Source organism: Triticum aestivum, chromosome 4B, assembly GCF_018294505.1.
Source record: "Triticum aestivum cultivar Chinese Spring chromosome 4B, IWGSC CS RefSeq v2.1, whole genome shotgun sequence".
NCBI classification, from domain to species: Eukaryota; Viridiplantae; Streptophyta; class Magnoliopsida; order Poales; family Poaceae; genus Triticum; species Triticum aestivum.
The window spans coordinates 572,361,604-572,379,215 of NC_057804.1; the positions used below are offsets into that span (position 1 = coordinate 572,361,604).

The 17,612-nt window shown below is 56.4% G+C and overlaps 1 protein-coding gene across 1 annotated transcript; it reads left to right on the plus strand.

Moving 5' to 3' along the window:
- Positions 1-837: 837 nt before the first annotated feature.
- Positions 838-4,144, plus strand: LOC100682403 (alanine--glyoxylate aminotransferase 2 homolog 1, mitochondrial). Its single transcript, XM_044515256.1, has 9 exons — positions 838-1,259; positions 1,707-1,937; positions 2,051-2,221; positions 2,585-2,728; positions 2,871-3,050; positions 3,141-3,366; positions 3,492-3,605; positions 3,687-3,773; positions 3,862-4,144. The coding sequence occupies exons 1-9, from the start codon at positions 1,017-1,019 to the stop codon at positions 3,903-3,905; spliced, it is 1,440 nt and encodes a 479-aa protein (XP_044371191.1). The 5' UTR covers positions 838-1,016; the 3' UTR covers positions 3,906-4,144.
- The last annotated feature ends 13,468 nt before the right edge of the window (positions 4,145-17,612 follow it).

Here is a 17,612-nt window from a genome sequence, read left to right on the forward strand (position 1 = left end):
CCGTCGACTCTTCCGCCTCCGCCGTCGCCTTCTCCTCTCACCTTCTCTTCCAATCGATTGAACTGTGGGGTGGGTTGTGCGAGTAATGAAGTGGGGAGTAAATGGAACCGTGAGGGGAGGGGGGCGAAGTGCGCGACGTGGTTGACGGCAACCGCAGTCGGGCATGCCGTGCGGCCGCAAAGCAGTTCCACTGCACGCCCCCGAGTGGCAACCGTTAACCGCGGGGAGACAACCGGCGTGTGGGCGAATTCTTTCACACACCACACACGCGACTTGTCCTACGTGACACACAAAATCAGCTAAAACGTGCCAAGATTCATGCAGAACCTATTGAACGGCGATGGAAGCGTGTGGTTGAGTTGGCTAACGCCCACACATGTGGGCGTTAGTGTTTTCATTCTTTTAACCGGTTAGCTATCGGGCTGTCTCTCCAGACGTTTAAGACCGATTTGAGACACTGACAGATTTGAGGCGCAAGATGCTCTTACATCTCTCGGCCAATTCCGAGCAAGGGATGAGCTGAGCTGCCTCCCTCGGCCCGCCGGGTCGACAGGAGATAGCGACGGAAGACCGGCCGGGAACTCCACCTCAGGCGTGCCACCCGTGGGGCGTTTTTTAATAAACACATATGGTTGTCAGTTGTCACCACGATGAACGTATCTACCCGCTCACGAATCCCAACGACGATTCCTTGTGCCGTGGCCGCACGTCAGTGACACGAGGCCCCGTCAGACAGCCAGATCCCGCGCCGAGAGTTTCTCAGTCACGCATCGCTATCGGAATCCGGACCATTTCCACGTCACTGCCAACTACGGGAGAGCCCGACCCGAGCCAGCCGCCATTGGCATTGGCACCAGCACCACTCCACTCCACCACCAGAGACCCGTGCCAATCCCACACTCCACTCTCCTTCTCATCCATCTATCTAACCACCCCCGAGCTAATCCAGCTCCGTCTCCCTCGCTGTTCGGTTGTGGAGTACCACAGCTCCTACCCCTAGCTAACTGATCCGAGCCATGGCCGCCTCGCTGCTTCGCCGCGCGGCCAGCGGCCGCGGGCGGTGTCCCTCGCCGGCGGAGTCGCTGCGGAGGCTGGTGTCCTCGGAGGCGGCGCCGGAGCAGGCCCTGCCGCGGCCTCTGCCGGAGATGCGGCCGTTCGAGCACCGGCCGAGCCCGTACGCCGGGATGGGCGGCGCCGAGATCCTCGAGAAGCGGAAGAAGTTCCTTGGCCCCTCCCTCTTCTACTACTACCAGAAGCCGGTACGTACGTCGTATACTTATCTTCTGCTGCTTCGTCATGGCGATTGTCCGCTGTAGGAAGACGAGACCTGTGCTTGAAACCAATCCTCTTAATCAGTAGGAGAGTAAATAAATTTTGATGTAGAGGATGATGTATGAACTGCATCAATCATCATGTAAGATTAGGTTCGATATTTTGCTACTCCCATCATTGTCTCGCTCACACGTTGTCCCAGGACCCACACGTCAGTGAAACATCAAGTGCCACTTTTTTTTTGAAGGCATCAATATCAAGCGATACCTATTAAAACGCCAAATAAGTGTCAGTGCCAAATTCCCAAAGGCCCCGATCGAAAGCAATAGTAGTACTATGTGTGAAATAGTGTAAGAGATGTCTGAAGATATTTTTTATGGCAGTATAAAATTAAAGTACTACCATCTTGATTCCATTGTGATCTGTATTGGCAGCTCAACATCGTGGAAGGGAAGATGCAGTACCTGTACGACGAACAAGGCAAGAGATACCTCGATTGCTTCGGAGGCATAGTCACGGTGTCATGTGGCCATTGCCACCCTGATATTGTCAAGGCCGTGCAGGAGCAGACCAAGTTGCTTCAGCACACCACCACCATATACTTGCATCATGCCATCGTCGAGTTTGCCGAGGCGCTTGCCTCCAAGATGCCAGGCAATCTCAAGGTAAAGAAATACTTCCTTCCTTCAGTGGCTCAGTGCTACTAGAAGTTACAACATGGATGGACTCGATGACGAGAAGGGAGTGTGAGTGTCTCATATTTTGGGATGGTATGCAGGTTGTGTACTTCGTCAATTCTGGGACCGAAGCGAATGAATTGGCAATGTTGATGGCTCGGCTGTACAGCGGGAATCTCGGTATGGTTGCATTGAGAAATGGATACCACGGTGGGAGTGCTGGAACAATAGGTCTCACGGGTTTGCAGACGTGGAAGTACCCGATTCCTCAGGTCTGTGTCTGATTGTTAGGAGATACAAAATGACACAGATTTTCAGTGCAAGTCTTTTTTCCAGTTCAATTAATGTACTTGAAAAGATTGACCTATTGTTAGTTCAGCGATGCTAAAATTAACACAGAAGCACAAAAGTATGTCGATATCCCTATTTTTTTGTCAGGTGCATTATGGGCTTCATCTCGGTTAGTTAATCTGCAATGTGTTGTCGTAATATAGTTATCACCCCTTACTCCTTTAAAAAAGTTAAAAAATGAGGGGAGGTAACCTATAGTGCATTCGTGCACATTGTTTCAATATGACCATCTGTAGTTGTTTAAATTGGTTCTTACCTATGAGCCATTTATTTCTCATTCGCAGGGTGAGATTCATCATGTCATGAATCCGGATCCTTACCGTGGAGCTTTTGGGTCTGATGCTGCAGCTTATGCCAGGGAAGTCGAAGAACATATAAATTTTGGCAGTTCAGGAAGGGTTGGAGGTTTTATCGCAGAAACTTTCCAAGTATGAACAATTTAACGTTGTACATTATACTGTAAAAAAACTGATAATATGGTTTTATTAAGATGCTTTTTTTTTCTTGTACGGGGGAATCCAGATGAACGTACTCATATATCAGCTTTCTGATTAATGAACATGATTGCAGGGTGTAGGAGGTACTGTTGAACTAGCTCCTGGATACCTGAAGTCGGTATATGATACTGTCCGGAAGGCGGGTGGTGTCTGTATAGCTGATGAAGTCCAAAGTGGTTTTGGACGTACTGGAAGTAACTACTGGGGATTCCAGACGCAGGATGTCATCCCTGACATTGTAACGATGGCAAAGGTTCGTGGTAACAGGAAAAACTCTGCCTCGAAGGTTTCATTATGTTGACAGTATCAATCAATATTAATGAATTTTTTTCTGTATTTCTAGGGAATCGGCAACGGTCTACCACTCGGTGCAGTTGTAACAACTCCTGAGATTGCAAGCGTGATGGCTCAGAAGATCCAGTTCAACACATTCGGTGGGAACCCTGTCTGTTCTGCTGGTGGATTGGCTGTTCTTAAGGTTCTCGACAAGGAGAAACGGCAGGCGCATTGCGCAGATGTCGGCGTTCACTTGGTGGAACGTCTGAAATCTCTTCAGCAGAAGCATGAAAGTAAAATGTCGAGTCCCATCTTTTGGTCCATTTGAAGTAACCATTTCGGTCAACTGTTTGATTTTGGGTTCGAGTTAGTGTAACCGATCGATGATTATCCATCCCTTGGCCTTGCTTCTGCTCAGTCATTGGAGATGTCAGAGGAAGGGGGCTGATGCTTGGGGTGGAGCTCGTCACTGACAGGACGGAGAAGACTCCGGCCAAGGCTGAGACCGCTCTTCTGTTTGAGAAACTCAAAGGTAATAGCTCACATTCCCTACCTCCATGATCGCAAAATGTTTACTTCTACAGCTCCTCATATGGTTCTCTTGTTCTACCAGATCTTGGCGTTCTAGTCGGCAAAGGCGGTCTGCACAGCAACGTTTTCAGGATTAAACCACCGATGTGCTTCTCAAAGGACGATGCAGGTCAGTAGCTCAACCATCTCCACAAGATCCCCGACGAAATCTGCATTGCTCGTAGTGGTAGAGACTAACCGGACTCCTGATCCTGCAGATTTCTTGGTGGACGCCATGGACTACGCCATGTCAGGGTTCTGAGGACCATGAACGTTCTTGTGCCTGCCCCTGAACCGTCACCGGGGCGGCGGCGCGGAGTGCATGGGGATGCCCTGGTGCTGGTAGCATGGTACGTTCCCATGGCTGGGCTGCGTCACCGCGTGTTTGCTCGCAACGCATGTATACGTGCCCGGTGTCTATGTTCGTGATGATGAAACACAACCCTTACCCAGGGAGAAGGGATGAATAAATGAAGGGAGGAAAGCATCAGAAAAGCGCAATGTGCTGTCTGGCTTATCTGCTGTTTTTTGGTAGGGATATCTGAAATCCAATGGGCAAGGAAAATCTACGTTTCCTTGTAAGAATAGGAAAACAATACGCTAAGAGCATCTCCACTCGTTGGCCCCCCAGGGGCTTGAAATAGTGCCACCTGGGCCCACTTTTGGCGCAAGTTGGACCAATTTTGGCTCATATTCGGCGTGCTTCGGCACAAATTCAACCGAAGCTAATTTTTGTCACATAGTTCGTCAAAGAAATTCAATACAAATCAAATAGTTCAACAAATTAGACAGTTCAACAAATAAAAACTCATGTTTCATCACACGTCGAGCTAGGCGTTGCCCTTGAGCCTCCATAGATGCTCTATCAGATCGTGTTGCAGTTCTTGATGCACCTGTGAGTCTCGGATCTTCTGACGCATATTGAGGAAGGCAGTCCAGATTGCCGGTAGCTGGTGATCAACTTGGACAAGAGGACCATGCCTGTAATATGGTTCAGTGTCAAACACTGACTCTTCCTCCTCGCTCTCAATGATCATGTTGTCAAGATAACACAACAAGCCATGACCTCCCATGTTTGATCTTTCGATCAGGTCTGAGCGGGGTACAGGACAAGAGCAAATCGAGATTGGAGCACACCAAATGCCCGTTCGACATCCTTCTTGCAAGCCTCCTGACACTTGGCAAAGTAGGAGTTCTTGCCTCCTGGCACAGGGTTTGAGATAGTCTTCACAAATGTGAACCATCTCGGATAGATGCCATCTGCTAGGTAGTATCCCTTGTTGTAGTAGTGCCCATTGACCTCGAAGTTCACCGGAGGAGCATGACCTTCAACAAGTTTGGCAAAGATGGGGGAGCACTACAGTATATTGATGTCATTGTGAGTTCTTGACATACCAAAGGAGTGCCAAATCCAAAGGTCATGTGTGGCCACTGCCTCAGGTGCCACACTGCAGCCGCCTTTGGCGCCTTTGTACACCCCCGCCAAGCAAATGGACAATTTTTCCATTTTCAATGCATGCAGTCGATGCTTCCAAGCATCCCAGGAAATCCTCTTGCTGCATACTGTGCTAGGATCCGAGCAGTGTCTTCAGCATTGGGTGATCGCAAGTATTGAGGTCCAAACACTGCCACCACTGCCCAGCAAAACTTGTACAAACACTCAATGGTCGTGGACTCGACCATGCGTCCATAGTCTTCCAGTGAATCACTGGGAGCTCCGTATGCAAGCATCCTCATAGCTATCGTGCACTTCTGGAGTGAGGTGAATCCAAGTGTGCCGGTGCAATCTTTCTTGCACTTGAAATAGTTGTCGAACGCATGGATGGAATTCACAATCCTGAGGAAGAGCTTTCGGCTCATCCAATAACGGCGCCAAAATACTTTCTCGCCCTGCAGTGGAGCGTCGGTGAAGTAGTCGGTGTAGAGCAAGTAATAGCCTTCCAGTCGATGCCTCTGCTTTGCCTTCACCCGGACCGACGCCGAGCCACCTCGTCGCGACTTTGCATTTTGCTCACGAACAGGCCGGTCAGAGCTGCGAGGACCATGAGATGCACTTCGTCCTGGGCGTCGGCATCGGCTTCCTCCTCTAGCAGCGCCGCCAACGTCTCCTCGTTGTTCGAGTCCATCACCGAGCAGACAAATCGCCGAACACCTGGCGGGTATGGTAGGCGCGCAGCCGCCGGCAACCCCGCCCCGCATGGCCAGAACGCTGGAAAGCTCGCCCAAGGGCGGGGTGGAGGGTGCCACGGTGATCCCTCTATTTTTTGGCGGGGAAATGGCCTTGCTAGCGGCGGTGGGTAGGTAGGCCGAGCCGGGATCGACACGGCGGCGAAAGGCGTGTGCGCGCGGGTGGGGGGGGAATCTGGACGTGCAAGATGCTTTTTCACCTGATAGTGGTGGCCCAGGCGCGGTTTTTCCCTTCCGCCGGAGCCCCAAGCGCTCTCAGTAGTGGCCCAGGCGCGGTTTTCCCTTTTGCCGGAGCCCCAAGCACCCCCAGTGCGTTGGGTTTGGCTTGGGATCGCCGGGCCAAAATATGGGCCGAGCTGGCAGATTTTCAGCGTTCTGGGGACGCGACTGGGGTTTTTTCGACGCCGACGGGAAAAAAATTCACCATAGGGGCCTGTTGGGGTCGCGAGTGGAGATACTCTAATCCAGAGTACAAGAATGCACCAAACAGAAATGTTGGATTGTAAAAAAAAGTTAGTAATCCGTGGATGTAGAAACGACCTTAAACAAAGGGGAAATTACAACCAAAATTCTTGACCTTTGACGGGGGGATAAACCCTAGGTAGCCTCATCCACGACCTAGCGGATTTCAAGACATCGGGGAGTCCGACTGGTCGCAAGGCCAGCCCCTACGGCTGGCCGGTACCAGCGGTCCGCCTCCCAGAAGGCGGCGCACCTTAGAAGACAGCAAGGGCCTCGGCCGACTCCTACCAGGCGGCCCTTCGCCTCCTCAAAGTCTGCACCCACCTGCTACGACAAGACAGAGCGTGGCAACAGTGCCACCTTCCACCCCGAATCCCGGACGGGACGTGGCCAGAGTGCAGGCGTACCAGGCGGACACCCCTCGCCTGACATGACACTGTACCCACGCGGCCCATGACGATGCCTACGTCAAGAAGGGGCATGCCCCCATGACGGGCGGTCGGTATGGCCCGCAGGCGGCGGGCTCCACCTGCCCACGTATCGCCAGAAGGCGGTAGGGCCTGAGTAGGCGGCCTCAAGGGGAGGCCGACTCCTAGAAAGCGGCCGCCCCTCCACTTGGAGTTTGTGCACCATTAACCAGAAGTGACGGGGTGTGGCTACAGTGATCGCCCGTTAGGCGGAGGTACCGTAGCCATGCGCCCCCGACCGAGCCATCGTCATCAGGGCAAGGCTACAGTGTGGCCTGGTCCCCCTGGCCCATAGGCGGTAGGCCCTACCTGTCGGCCGAGACCACAACAGTCGGCAGGACCCACCAGGCGGCGGACCCTAGCTGTCGGCGCAGAAGCTGGAGCCCAGAGACACTGACGGCCGGGTCCTACGACCAGTCGGATCACCATTGTACCCCCGGGGGGTAGGCTTATATAAACCCCCCAGGGTCACCCATGCAAAGGGTTCAACCCTTAGATCATCTTACACCCACATAGCTAAGGAGAAGTAGAGCTAGCTGCCTTCTTCCTCCTCTAGCCCGAACAGCTCAAGGAGCAACCTTGTAGCCCGCTATTGATCATAGTGATGCGGAGACCCCGCAGAGCAGGATCAGGGGTGTTATCTCCACGGAGAGCCCCGAACCTGGGTAAGACTCGGTGTCGTTTGAGGTCTTGCCTACTCCCACTTCTAGAGCCCGGCAACGTTCTATTGACCCCCTACATGATTAACCACCCGTTGGCATATGCCGAGGAAATACCACGACATTTGGCGCCCACCATGGGGCAAGGCGCACCGTTGTCCAGAGCCACGTTCTGGACGGGAACCCGTTTCCTTCCCCGTGAGCGCAGCTAGCCTGGCTCGCCCGATGGCGCTTGCGCTGATGCTTTGCGTGGCGTGAAGCCGCCTGCGCCGCGAGCTCCCTCGTCGGTCTCCTCGACGGAGTCCACCTCACCGACGAGCCTGCCCCCGACGTGGGTTTGGCCAGCTCCGAGAGTTGCCTCGTCAACCTCCTCAGCAAGCTCCACATCATCGACGAGCCCGCCTCCGACCTGGAGTCCATTGGCTCCATCGATCTGGCCGTCGAGATGCTCATCGACTCCGACGCGACAGATGTTGATGCCTACTTCGACCAAGTAGAGATCATCTACGACCCGCTCCCTCGCGCGGATAGCATCACCAGCGCCAGCACCGTCACGGAGGTGCTGGTCATCAGCCAGGATGGAGTCTCGGCCGGAGCAGACCGAGATCCGATCCGGGCAGCCCTACGAGCCCTCGCCACTCCGGTCGAGGATGGCACGGATAGCGCGACGCCGGAGGCACACCGCCTCTCGCTCATCGACAGCACCAACAAGTTGGCCGCCGCGAAGTGCCTTACTGACACCTACCAGCGCGAGGTCCACCGCGCCGTAGGCGGCACTCCGGCTGCTGGAGAGCCCAGCCGGCTGGGCGCAGTCCGACAGCGCGACGCCACTATCACCAACATATTCGGAGCCGACCGCCCTGTCTACGCCACGCCAATGGAGAACCTGCGCGCTGCCCAGGCGGCAGTAGAAGAGCTGGACAACCTAGAGGGCAATGAGAAGCGCCACATGATGGAGCGCCTTTAGCAGCTCCTCGACGCGACTGCCTTCCAGCAGGAGGTTGCCCGCCGTGAGGCAGAACTTGCCGTGCAAGATGAGACTGTCACCCTCGCCATGAACACGGCGCGATCTCTCGGTCCCCGACAGGCGGCGCCCATGACCGGAGGGACCCAGAGCCGGTCGCTAGCCGCAGTCGTCGCACGCACCACACAATTGAGCGCGACCAAGACAGCCACCCAAGTGCAGTAGAACGGCGCAAAGACTGCCCACCTCCCCCGCGTAGGGATAGGCGCGCCTCCCCGCCGCCTGTTGGGCACCCGACTCTCGGAGACCGGCTAGGTCACCGTTAAGGAATCGGAGAGAATGATGCCCGCCACCAGATTGACCAACTTGCTCGATCCCTGGCGATAGAAGAAGAAGATGTAGTCGGCCCGCCTTGCTTCGGCCCCCGCATACGCGACGAGCCCTTTCCCAAAGGGTTCTCGCTCACACGAGATACTCCCAAGTACAACGGTTCCGTAAAGCCGGAGGATTGGCTGGTGGACTACTCCACCACAATCAACATAGCAAGCGGCAACAGACGCGTTGCCGTGAAAGTATGTTCCGCTCATGCTCCAGGGCACGACCCGGACATGGCTGAACAGCCTCAAGCCGTACAATGTCAACAGCTGGCTGGATTTCGCCGAAGTGTTCATCCGCAACTTCACCAACACATACAAGCGGCCGCCCAAGGCTCGCCAGCTCTCCATGTGTGTCCAAGGCCCGACCGAGTCCACCCGCGATTACTTAACGCAGTGGGGCGAGCTGCGCAACTCCTGCGAAGGGGTGCACGAGGTGCAGGCCATAGAGTACTTCACAGCCGTGTGCCGAGAGGGCACCTTGCTCAAGCACAAGCTCCTCTGCGACGAGACAGCAACCCTTGACGAGGTACTGATCATAGCGGACAAGTACGCCACGGCTGACTCCTCCATGAAGTCAGAGCTCCGAGTGGACGCGTCCGGGAAGGTGCTCCCTCCGGCTTCCCAAACGCCAGCTGGTGACACCAACATGCGCCAACAAAATGACAACAAGCGCAAGGCCCAGCAGCCGGCTTCCAACAGCCGGCAGGTAGCAGCAGTCGAAGATCAGCAGCCGACTGGTCAACCCGCCACCAAACGGCAGAAAACTGGCAAGGTAGCATGGCTGCCCGCCCTCTCCTTTGAGCAAGCCCTTGACGCCCCATGCAAGTTCCACAGCGGCGCGAAGCCATCCAACCACACCACTCGGAAATGCAACTAGCTAGCTCCGCCGCCTGTCAGAAGAAAAGAGAAGGATTGTCGGAGAAGAAGTCGCCCGACTGCTAGCAGCCATCTTCATTATGGAAGTGTTCCACCCGGATTGGCTTGCCAACCCGGTCCTCGTGTTGAAGAAAAACAACAAGTGGCGTATGTGCATTGACTATACCAGTCTCAACAAAGCTTGCCCCAAAGATCCATTCGCTTTGCCACGAATAGACCAAGTGATCGACTCCACAGCCGGATGCGGGCTGTTGTCTTTCCTTGAAGCCTATTCCGGCTACTACCAGATCAAGCTAGATCCGACTGATCGACTGAAGACCGCCTTCATCACGCCATTTGGTGCTTTCTGCTACATCACCATGACGTTCGGCTTGAGGAATGTCAGCGCCACCTTCCAACGCCGTATGCAGAAGAGCCTGTTGAAGCAACTCGGATGCAATGCCCACGTCTATGTGGATGATATTGTGGTGAAGATGGAGAAGCATGGCACCCTGATGGAAGACCTCAAGGAGACCTTTGAAAACCTGCGTCGTTTCAACATCAAGCTCAACCCGGAGAAGTATGTCTTCGGCGTACCAGCCGGCTAGCTCCTAGGCTTCCTTGTCTCAGAGCACAACAGCGAGTGCAACCCTATGAAGATCAAGGCCATCGAGAGGATGGAGAAACCCACCAAGCTGCGTGACGTCCAGAAGTTCACTGGGTGCCTGGCATCCCTCAGCCGGCGAGGAGATGGAGCGGCCATGGAATGCAAATCAGCTCCGCCCGTTTTACAGTTGATTCGAGTGTATGTACCACGCCAACTTTTGTATTAAGTAAAAGACCTCGGGTCCCCTGAGGTGCACTCGGGGGCTACCTTTTTATCTATCTATGAGTTAGGCTTATACCATGACTTGAGTTTTTCCTATTCCTTCCCCGTTCGGGTTCCGGTCAGCCGGCCCGGGGGCTCGCCGCCTTGGCCTAAGTTTGCACCAGCTGGAGCCGACTAGTAGTGTGCCGACGCCGAAAGTCCTCTCTTCGCTCTAAGTCACAGCTCGCGTCACGACTGTCCGACTGGCGAGGAGCTAAAGGCCGGAACGGTTGTCCACACGAAACTCGACCAAGGAAGAACGCTAACTTAGGCCTAGCCGACCCTTTGCCTCCCTCGTCCGGCTGCTCAGCAGCCGGAAGGCCGGCTTCTCACTCGGTCAAGCTACACTCTACGCGGCCCAACTAACTTGCCCGTTCCGAAGAACGACCAAGTCCCTCACCCAGCCATAGACCGCAGAGCGGCTGTCTGGCTGGCAGGAAGGCGGCCAAGAGAACGCGACATAGAAGAAAGCCAAAGAGAGAAAAGCAAAATCAAACAAGAATTTAAACTTATATGTACATTGCAAAAGGCCCGAGGCCAGCATTCATTAAGTTTAACTTACACCCCTAGTGGGTGGAATCGCGTGCGTTTAACGAAATTGTTCAAAAGATCACAAGGACATGATAAGGCAAGATAAAAATGGCCACCTAGGCCAGAGGAGCAGCAGGCGGGTCCGAGGGGTCTGTGGAGGCAGCGGCGCCGGATGGTGGAGCGACCGACTCGTTGGTCTCGGCCTGGTAGCATCGGCAGCAGTGGGCGCAGCCACCCGCAGCTCGCTGGTTGAAGCCTGATCGGGCTGAGGCTGGCCATCCACTCCGTCTTTCGGCGCATCGTCTTCGTCCTCCTCGTACTCGTCGTCGTCGTCGCCCTCACCGTTGGAGGCGATTTCCTCCGCAGAGTCCTCGCACACCGGGCCAACCCAAACCAGCTGGGTGTCACCTCATTGCCCTCGTCGTCTAGGTCGGGGATGAAGATGGCAGTGTTGGTGTAATCGGCGAGCACCGCCGCACGCCGGGTGAGCTCAGGGCCCGCCGCCGCCAACTCAAGACCGGCCTCTTGCCGAAAGGTGGCCAACTGGGTCAGATCCAGGTTAAGGTACCATGCCTTGGCAAACTCAAGGGCCGTCCGAGCACCCGCCCGAGCCGCGGCACCCTTCTAGGCCTCGAAGCGACTGACTGCCACCTCCAGCCAGTCGGCGGTCCGGCCGGGGGTGCACGGAATTCGATCTCCTGGCCAGAGAGCGGCCAGCACTTGAGCACGGACGTGTTGCAGGCGGCGGATCATCCGATGGGCCGGCTGCAGGAGCGTCTTGACGGCCAAGAGCTGCTCGCCGAGGCTCCGGGGAGCGTTGGGCGCGATGTCCACGCCCGCCACTCATCGCACTAAGCGCCGCGCCTCGATGGCCTGGCTAACGATGACAGAGTAGCCCGTGAAGTACTCTGCGTAGGAATAAGCTCAAAAGGAATTAGAAGACAGAAGCCGGCTCCCGCAGCAGTCGGCGGCCTCTTAAAAAGAAGAAATAAGTTGCCGTCGATCATGTCCTCGATTTCCTCATAGCCGTCGGTCAGCAACTTCTCCTTCTCGGCCCAGTTCAAGCATTGAGTCTCGAACTCGGCCTTGAGGAGGTCCTCGCTGTCCTCCAGCTTCTCGAGCTCCGCCTTGTGCCGCTCCGCCTGGGCCGCCAGCTCCTTGGTCAGGCGCTCACACTCCTGAGCTGCCTGGCTGCACTCCAGCTCCTTGGCACGAAGCTCGGTCTCGGCCTCGCCCAAGCGCTGCTGCAGTGCGCAAGCCGCCTATGCAAAGGTAAGAAAAAGAAGACATCAATATTGACAAGAGATTAGTTGCTGGAAGATCCGGCCCAACCACTCAGCAGTCGGCCCGAATCTCGGGGTCTACACCCAGCGGGTGCGCTGAGGCGCCCCTGTGAGAAGAAAGGCGGAGTGCTTACTTTAGCTCTCGTTCAAGTCATTAGCCCGCTTTGCCAGCTCCTTGAAGTGGGAGTTGTAGGCGGCCGCGCGGAGGTTGTGGTAATCCTCCAACAAGGACAAAGGAAGAAAAGAAAAGAAGTTAGCACTCGGAACTCACCTTAAAGTTCCGGGCCGCCTGCTCAGCAGCCGACCCAGAACTCGGGGGCTCCACCCAATGGGTGCACTCGCACGCCCCCACGGAAGATTGCGAGAATTCAAAAGACGAAAAGCAAGTGCGTACCCGGACGACCGATCGCGTTGTTAGGAACTCCTGCACGCATCACTGAAGGGCGGCACCTTGGACACCAAGCTGGGTCTAGACGTCCTGCACAGACACGTTCAGGACCCCGCCACCACCACCAGACGCCCAGTCCGTTGTGGCAGCGCTGGTGGCCTCAACATCGGGCACCGCCGAGCTGGTGTCCCCGACATCCATCAGCCTTGGCGCCGAGCTCGCCTTTGCCGGACGCTGGCGCACGGGAACACGGAGCGTGGAAAGCGGACCCACCGCCAACCCACCGTCAGACGACGCCACCTACGGCCCTTCAGGTTGGCTGCCCTGCGCACCGGTAGTCGGCGCAGGCGGAACCACCTCCTCCCTAAGGCCAGGGCGGCCTCCTTCCCTCTCCAAGGCCGGCTGGTTGATGCCGGCCCCGCCAGTCGGCTCCTGGACCTCCGACGCAGGCGGCTCCGGGTGCTGTGAGTCGACGGGCCCCGAGGTTTGACCGCAAGACGCCTCCGCCTCCTACGCCCCGGCGGCCGCGTCCTCTTGCTCCTTGCTCGCCGCTTCGGCCTGCGCCTTGGCCATAGCGTCGGCCTCCGCCTGCGCCGCCTTGACCGCCTCCTCCCGCTCCTCGCGCACCTCCTGCGCATTCCTCTCTGTGGCCTCCCAGAGGGCGGCAAGCGGGTCCACGCGGCGGGGGCCTGCTGAGCTATCGGCCGCCCCAACCACCGAAGCAGCCGGGGCTCGTGAGAGGGACAGTGGAGCCCTAATCAAGGGAGCAAGAAAGACCGTTGAAGAAATTGCAAGGAAAAGCAAACAAGAAGCAAACAAAAAGCAGCAACATGGAAATCAAAAACACTTACGCAGACACCACCGGGCGTGGCTTAGAGGTCCTGTGGAACTGGGCCACCCTCGCGGCAACCTCTTGCCGCTTGGTCGTGGCGGTCGATGTCTTCGGCTTCTTGGACCGGCTGCCGTACAGCCGGCCTCAGCCCGGTGTTTCAGCACGCCAGTTGCGGCAGTTGGCGCGGCTGAAGAGCTAGCGCCCACCTTGTCGGTGCGGTGGCTGCGCCGCGACTCGTCGCCTTCCTCCTCGTCGTCCGGCCAATCCCCAAGGCCGCCTCCGGAGAAGCCGCTCGCTCCTCCCCCGCCACCGCCTGTGGCGTCGTCCTCCTCCATGGCGGCCGCCCCCAAGTCGGGGTCATCATTGTCGCTTACCGACCGGTCCGGCAAGAACTGCTCGCCTGGGGCCGGTGGCCGTCTGGCCCAAGAGGGACTACACCATGGCCGACGGTTCAGGCGGCCAGAAGAACCCAGAATAACAAATAAACAGGGAGTTGTAAGACTTACCTAAGGCGGCGGATGAGCCCGACTGTAAGGCGGCTTGCCGAACTGCCACTCTGACTCCGAGAGCTTGGAGTCAGAGATGTGGTTCACCAGCCGGACTATCTCCACAACCGGCATCTCTTTGGTGGACATTCGGGATGGATCCCGGCACCCACTCATACTGCTGATGATGTGGAGCCGGGCTTGGAGAGGCAGCACCCGGCGCTCCACAAAGGCGGCCAGCAAGTCGAAGGCCTTGAGGCCCTTCGAATCCAGCATCACCTGGAGCCTGGTGAGGGCGGTGGCGAAGGCGACCGACAGGGTCTTCGGCTGAAAGCTCCAGTTGGTACAGGGCGCAGCAGGCGGGCCGGCTACGTAGGCCGGCAGGTTGACGTAGTTCTGCGTCAAGTGGATGTTCTCGACGTAGAAGTATGATCTCTGCCATAGTTTGGCGACTACAACAAGGCTCCGCACTATGTCGCCTCGTTCTTGATGGCGGTGCCGAGCTTGAGGTAGAAGAGCTCTCCCACAGCTCAAGTGTGGGGAGAGTGCCGAGGTAGCCCTCGCAGAGGGTGACGAAGGCGGAGAGCAGCAGCACCATATTCAGCGTGAGGTGGTGGGGCTACACTCCGTAGAAGTCCATGAACGAGCGGAGGAATCCCCTCGCCGGAAGGCCGAAGCCACGGAGGAAATGCGACCGGAAGACGACGCGCTCGTCGCCCTCCGGCACCGACGAGATCTCCCTCGCGTGCGGGATGCGCACCTTAATGTTGGAAGGATGGGGGAGACGCCACATTTGGCGGAGGAACTAGAGGTGGTCTTCATGGACGGTGGAGCCATCCCAGTCGCCGGCGCGGCCGTTGTGCGCCATGGGCGCTGATCTCGGCAGTGGCGTGGAGTGGCTGCGATGTAGAGAGGTCCGACGACGGCGAGCTGCGGTGGCACTCCGGCGAGGGGAGAAGGCGCAGCGGCAGCAGAGAGGTGAGGCAAAGAGGGAGGAGGGTGCGCGTGCGTTCTGCGGCCCCTTCTCCCGCTTCTTATAGCCCCGCGGCGGCGGAGCCGAGGGGGCGGGACATGGGGGAGTGTGAGATTAAGTGCGACCACTCCTCTCACGACCCTGCATCTTTCGCGCCTTTAAGGCGTGTATTAACTGCACCTGGAAAGCATAACCGCCCGCCTTGGCCGCAGCGGATCCGCGCGTGTGCCGATGCCCTGTAGTGGTGGGCCCAGGCCTGCGGCGGCGCACCGTCACGCGCGTGGGCTAGCAGGCCAACATGGCCGGCTGGTGCCGCATGGCGGGCAGGCAGCGGGCGGCAAGCCTGTCGCCCAGCTGGCACGCCACCTGGCCCCCACCACGACCATTCGAATTTCGCTAGGCGGCCGCGACTATGCCCGGCTCCTGGCACCCGACTCCTCCTAGCTGGACGGAGCAGAAGGCGGAAGACCACTTAAGAGGGAAACTGCTGAGGCTCTCCGGCCACCCAAAGCCGTAGAACCTCACCAGCTTCAGGGACTACTGACGGTGGGATAAACCCCGGGTAGCCTCATCCACACCCTAGCGGATTTCAAGACATCGGGGCTAGCCTAGCCCCTCAGTCCGACTGGTCGCAAGGCCAGCCCCTACGACCGACCGGTACCAGCAGTCCGCCTCCCAGAAGGCGGTGCACCTTAGAAGACAACGAGGGTCTGGGCCGACTCCTACCACGCGGCCATTCGCCTCCTCAAAGTCTGCACCACCTGCTACAACAAGACATGGCATGGCAACAGTGCCACCTGCCACCCCTGAATCCCGGACGAAACGTGGCCAGAGTGCAGGCATACCAGGTGGACACCCCTCGCCTGACGTGGCACTGTAGCCACGCGGCCATTGACGATGCCTGCGTCAGGCAGGGCCATGCCCCCACGACGGGCGATCGGTGTGGCCCGTAGGCGGCGGGGCCCACCTGCCCACGTATCGCCAGAAGGTGGCAGGACCTGAGCAGGCGGCCTCAAGGGGAGGCCGACTCCTAGCAGGCGGCTGCCCCTTCTCTTGGAGTTTGTGCACCATTAACCAGAAGTGACGGGGTGTGGCTACAGTGATCGCTTGCCAGGCGGCGGTACTATAGCCATGCGCTCCCCAACCGAGCTATCATCATCAAGGGCAAGGCTACAGTGTGGCCTGGTCCCCCTGGCCCACAGGCGGTGGGCCCTACCTATCGGCTGAGACCACGACAGTTGGCGGGACCCACCAGACGGCGGACCCCAGCTGTCGGTGAAGAAGCCGGAGCACCGAGACGCTAACTCCCGGGTCCTACGACCAGCCGGATTACCATTGTACCCCTGGGGGGTAGGCCTATATAAACCCCCCAGGGTCACCCATGCAAAGGGTTCAACCCTTAGATCATCTTACACCCACATAGCTAAGAAGAAGTAGAGCTAGCTGCCTTCTTCCTCCTCTAGCCCGAACAGCTCAAGGAGCAACCTTGTAGCCTGCTATTGATCATAGTGATGCGGAGACCCCGCAGAGCAGGATTAGGGGTGTTATCTCCACGGAGAGCCCTGAACCTGGGTAAGACCCGACGTCGTTTGAGGTCTTGCCTACTCCCGCTTCTAGAGCTCGACAACGTTCTATTGACCCCCTACATGATTAGCCACCCGTTGACATATGTCGAGGAAATACCACGACAACCTTGAAATTCTTACTCAAGGCGTAGTTGATACTGTTGCGCCATAATAGCTCTCTCCAACGGTAGACCTGTAGAGAACCAAAACCTTGTTCAATCACTGCAACAGTAGACCATCGTGAATGACGATCCGATCAAGGCACATAACCACTCTAGCATAGCCTAGGGGCGACCTTGCTCGAAAGGAGGGGTCATTAATGAAGACCGCCTGCGATACCTGTGAGCCACGTCGGCTCCTTGGCAACACTGAAACAATCGCCACCATGATGAGATTAGAGCGTGAGAACTTCTATTCGAGACGACACCACCATCATTGTTCAAATGATGTCACCAAAACACAAATAACCAAAAAGAACTACCCCTACACGAACAAGAGATGAGGATCCCCTCCTCTAGCCCCAAAGCATCGAAGCCGTACTTGGAGGCAGATATGAGCCACAGTAGGATCTGGATAGATCATTAAAAGGACAATATCTTTATGGCTTAAAAGTGTTTTATGTGTTGTCGTTTAGCTAAACTAACATATTAAATTTATTTTTGAAAATGGTTACATCATCCGCTAACCACAGACACCAGGAAACCGAGGGGCTCATATTGGCTTCGGTAGGGCAGTGCTCAAACAAAACTTTTGAAAACTACAGCAAAAAACGTACAAACCTTCATAAATAGACATATAGGTTTCATGTGTTGTTTAGGACAGAGGGTTCTCTTAATCATAGAATGGAAAGAAAGTTTTTTTAAATGGAAATTAAAGTTCTTTTAGCAGAAGAGGAAAATTACACTGAATTTTTTTTTTGAAGGGGAGAAAATTACACTGATAAGATTACACTTGGCCCTGCCAAAATTAAGTGGGCCCAGAAATGTGGATGGAGCCCTAACTTTTTTTAAGCCCAACTAGACCTAGCTCTGGACCGCAATAGCCCAATCGACCAGTGTGATTCGGTACGGCCC

Excerpts from the sequence above, each read along its gene's own strand:
- LOC100682403 (XM_044515256.1), top strand. The coding sequence starts at position 1,017 with ATGGCCGCCTCGCTGCTTCGCCGCGCGGCCAGCGGCCGCGGGCGGTGT. Across the intron at positions 2,222-2,584 it reads GGAAGTACCCGATTCCTCAG|GGTGAGATTCATCATGTCAT; the intron begins GTCTGTGTCTGA and ends TCTCATTCGCAG. Across the intron at positions 3,051-3,140 it reads ACATTGTAACGATGGCAAAG|GGAATCGGCAACGGTCTACC; the intron begins GTTCGTGGTAAC and ends CTGTATTTCTAG.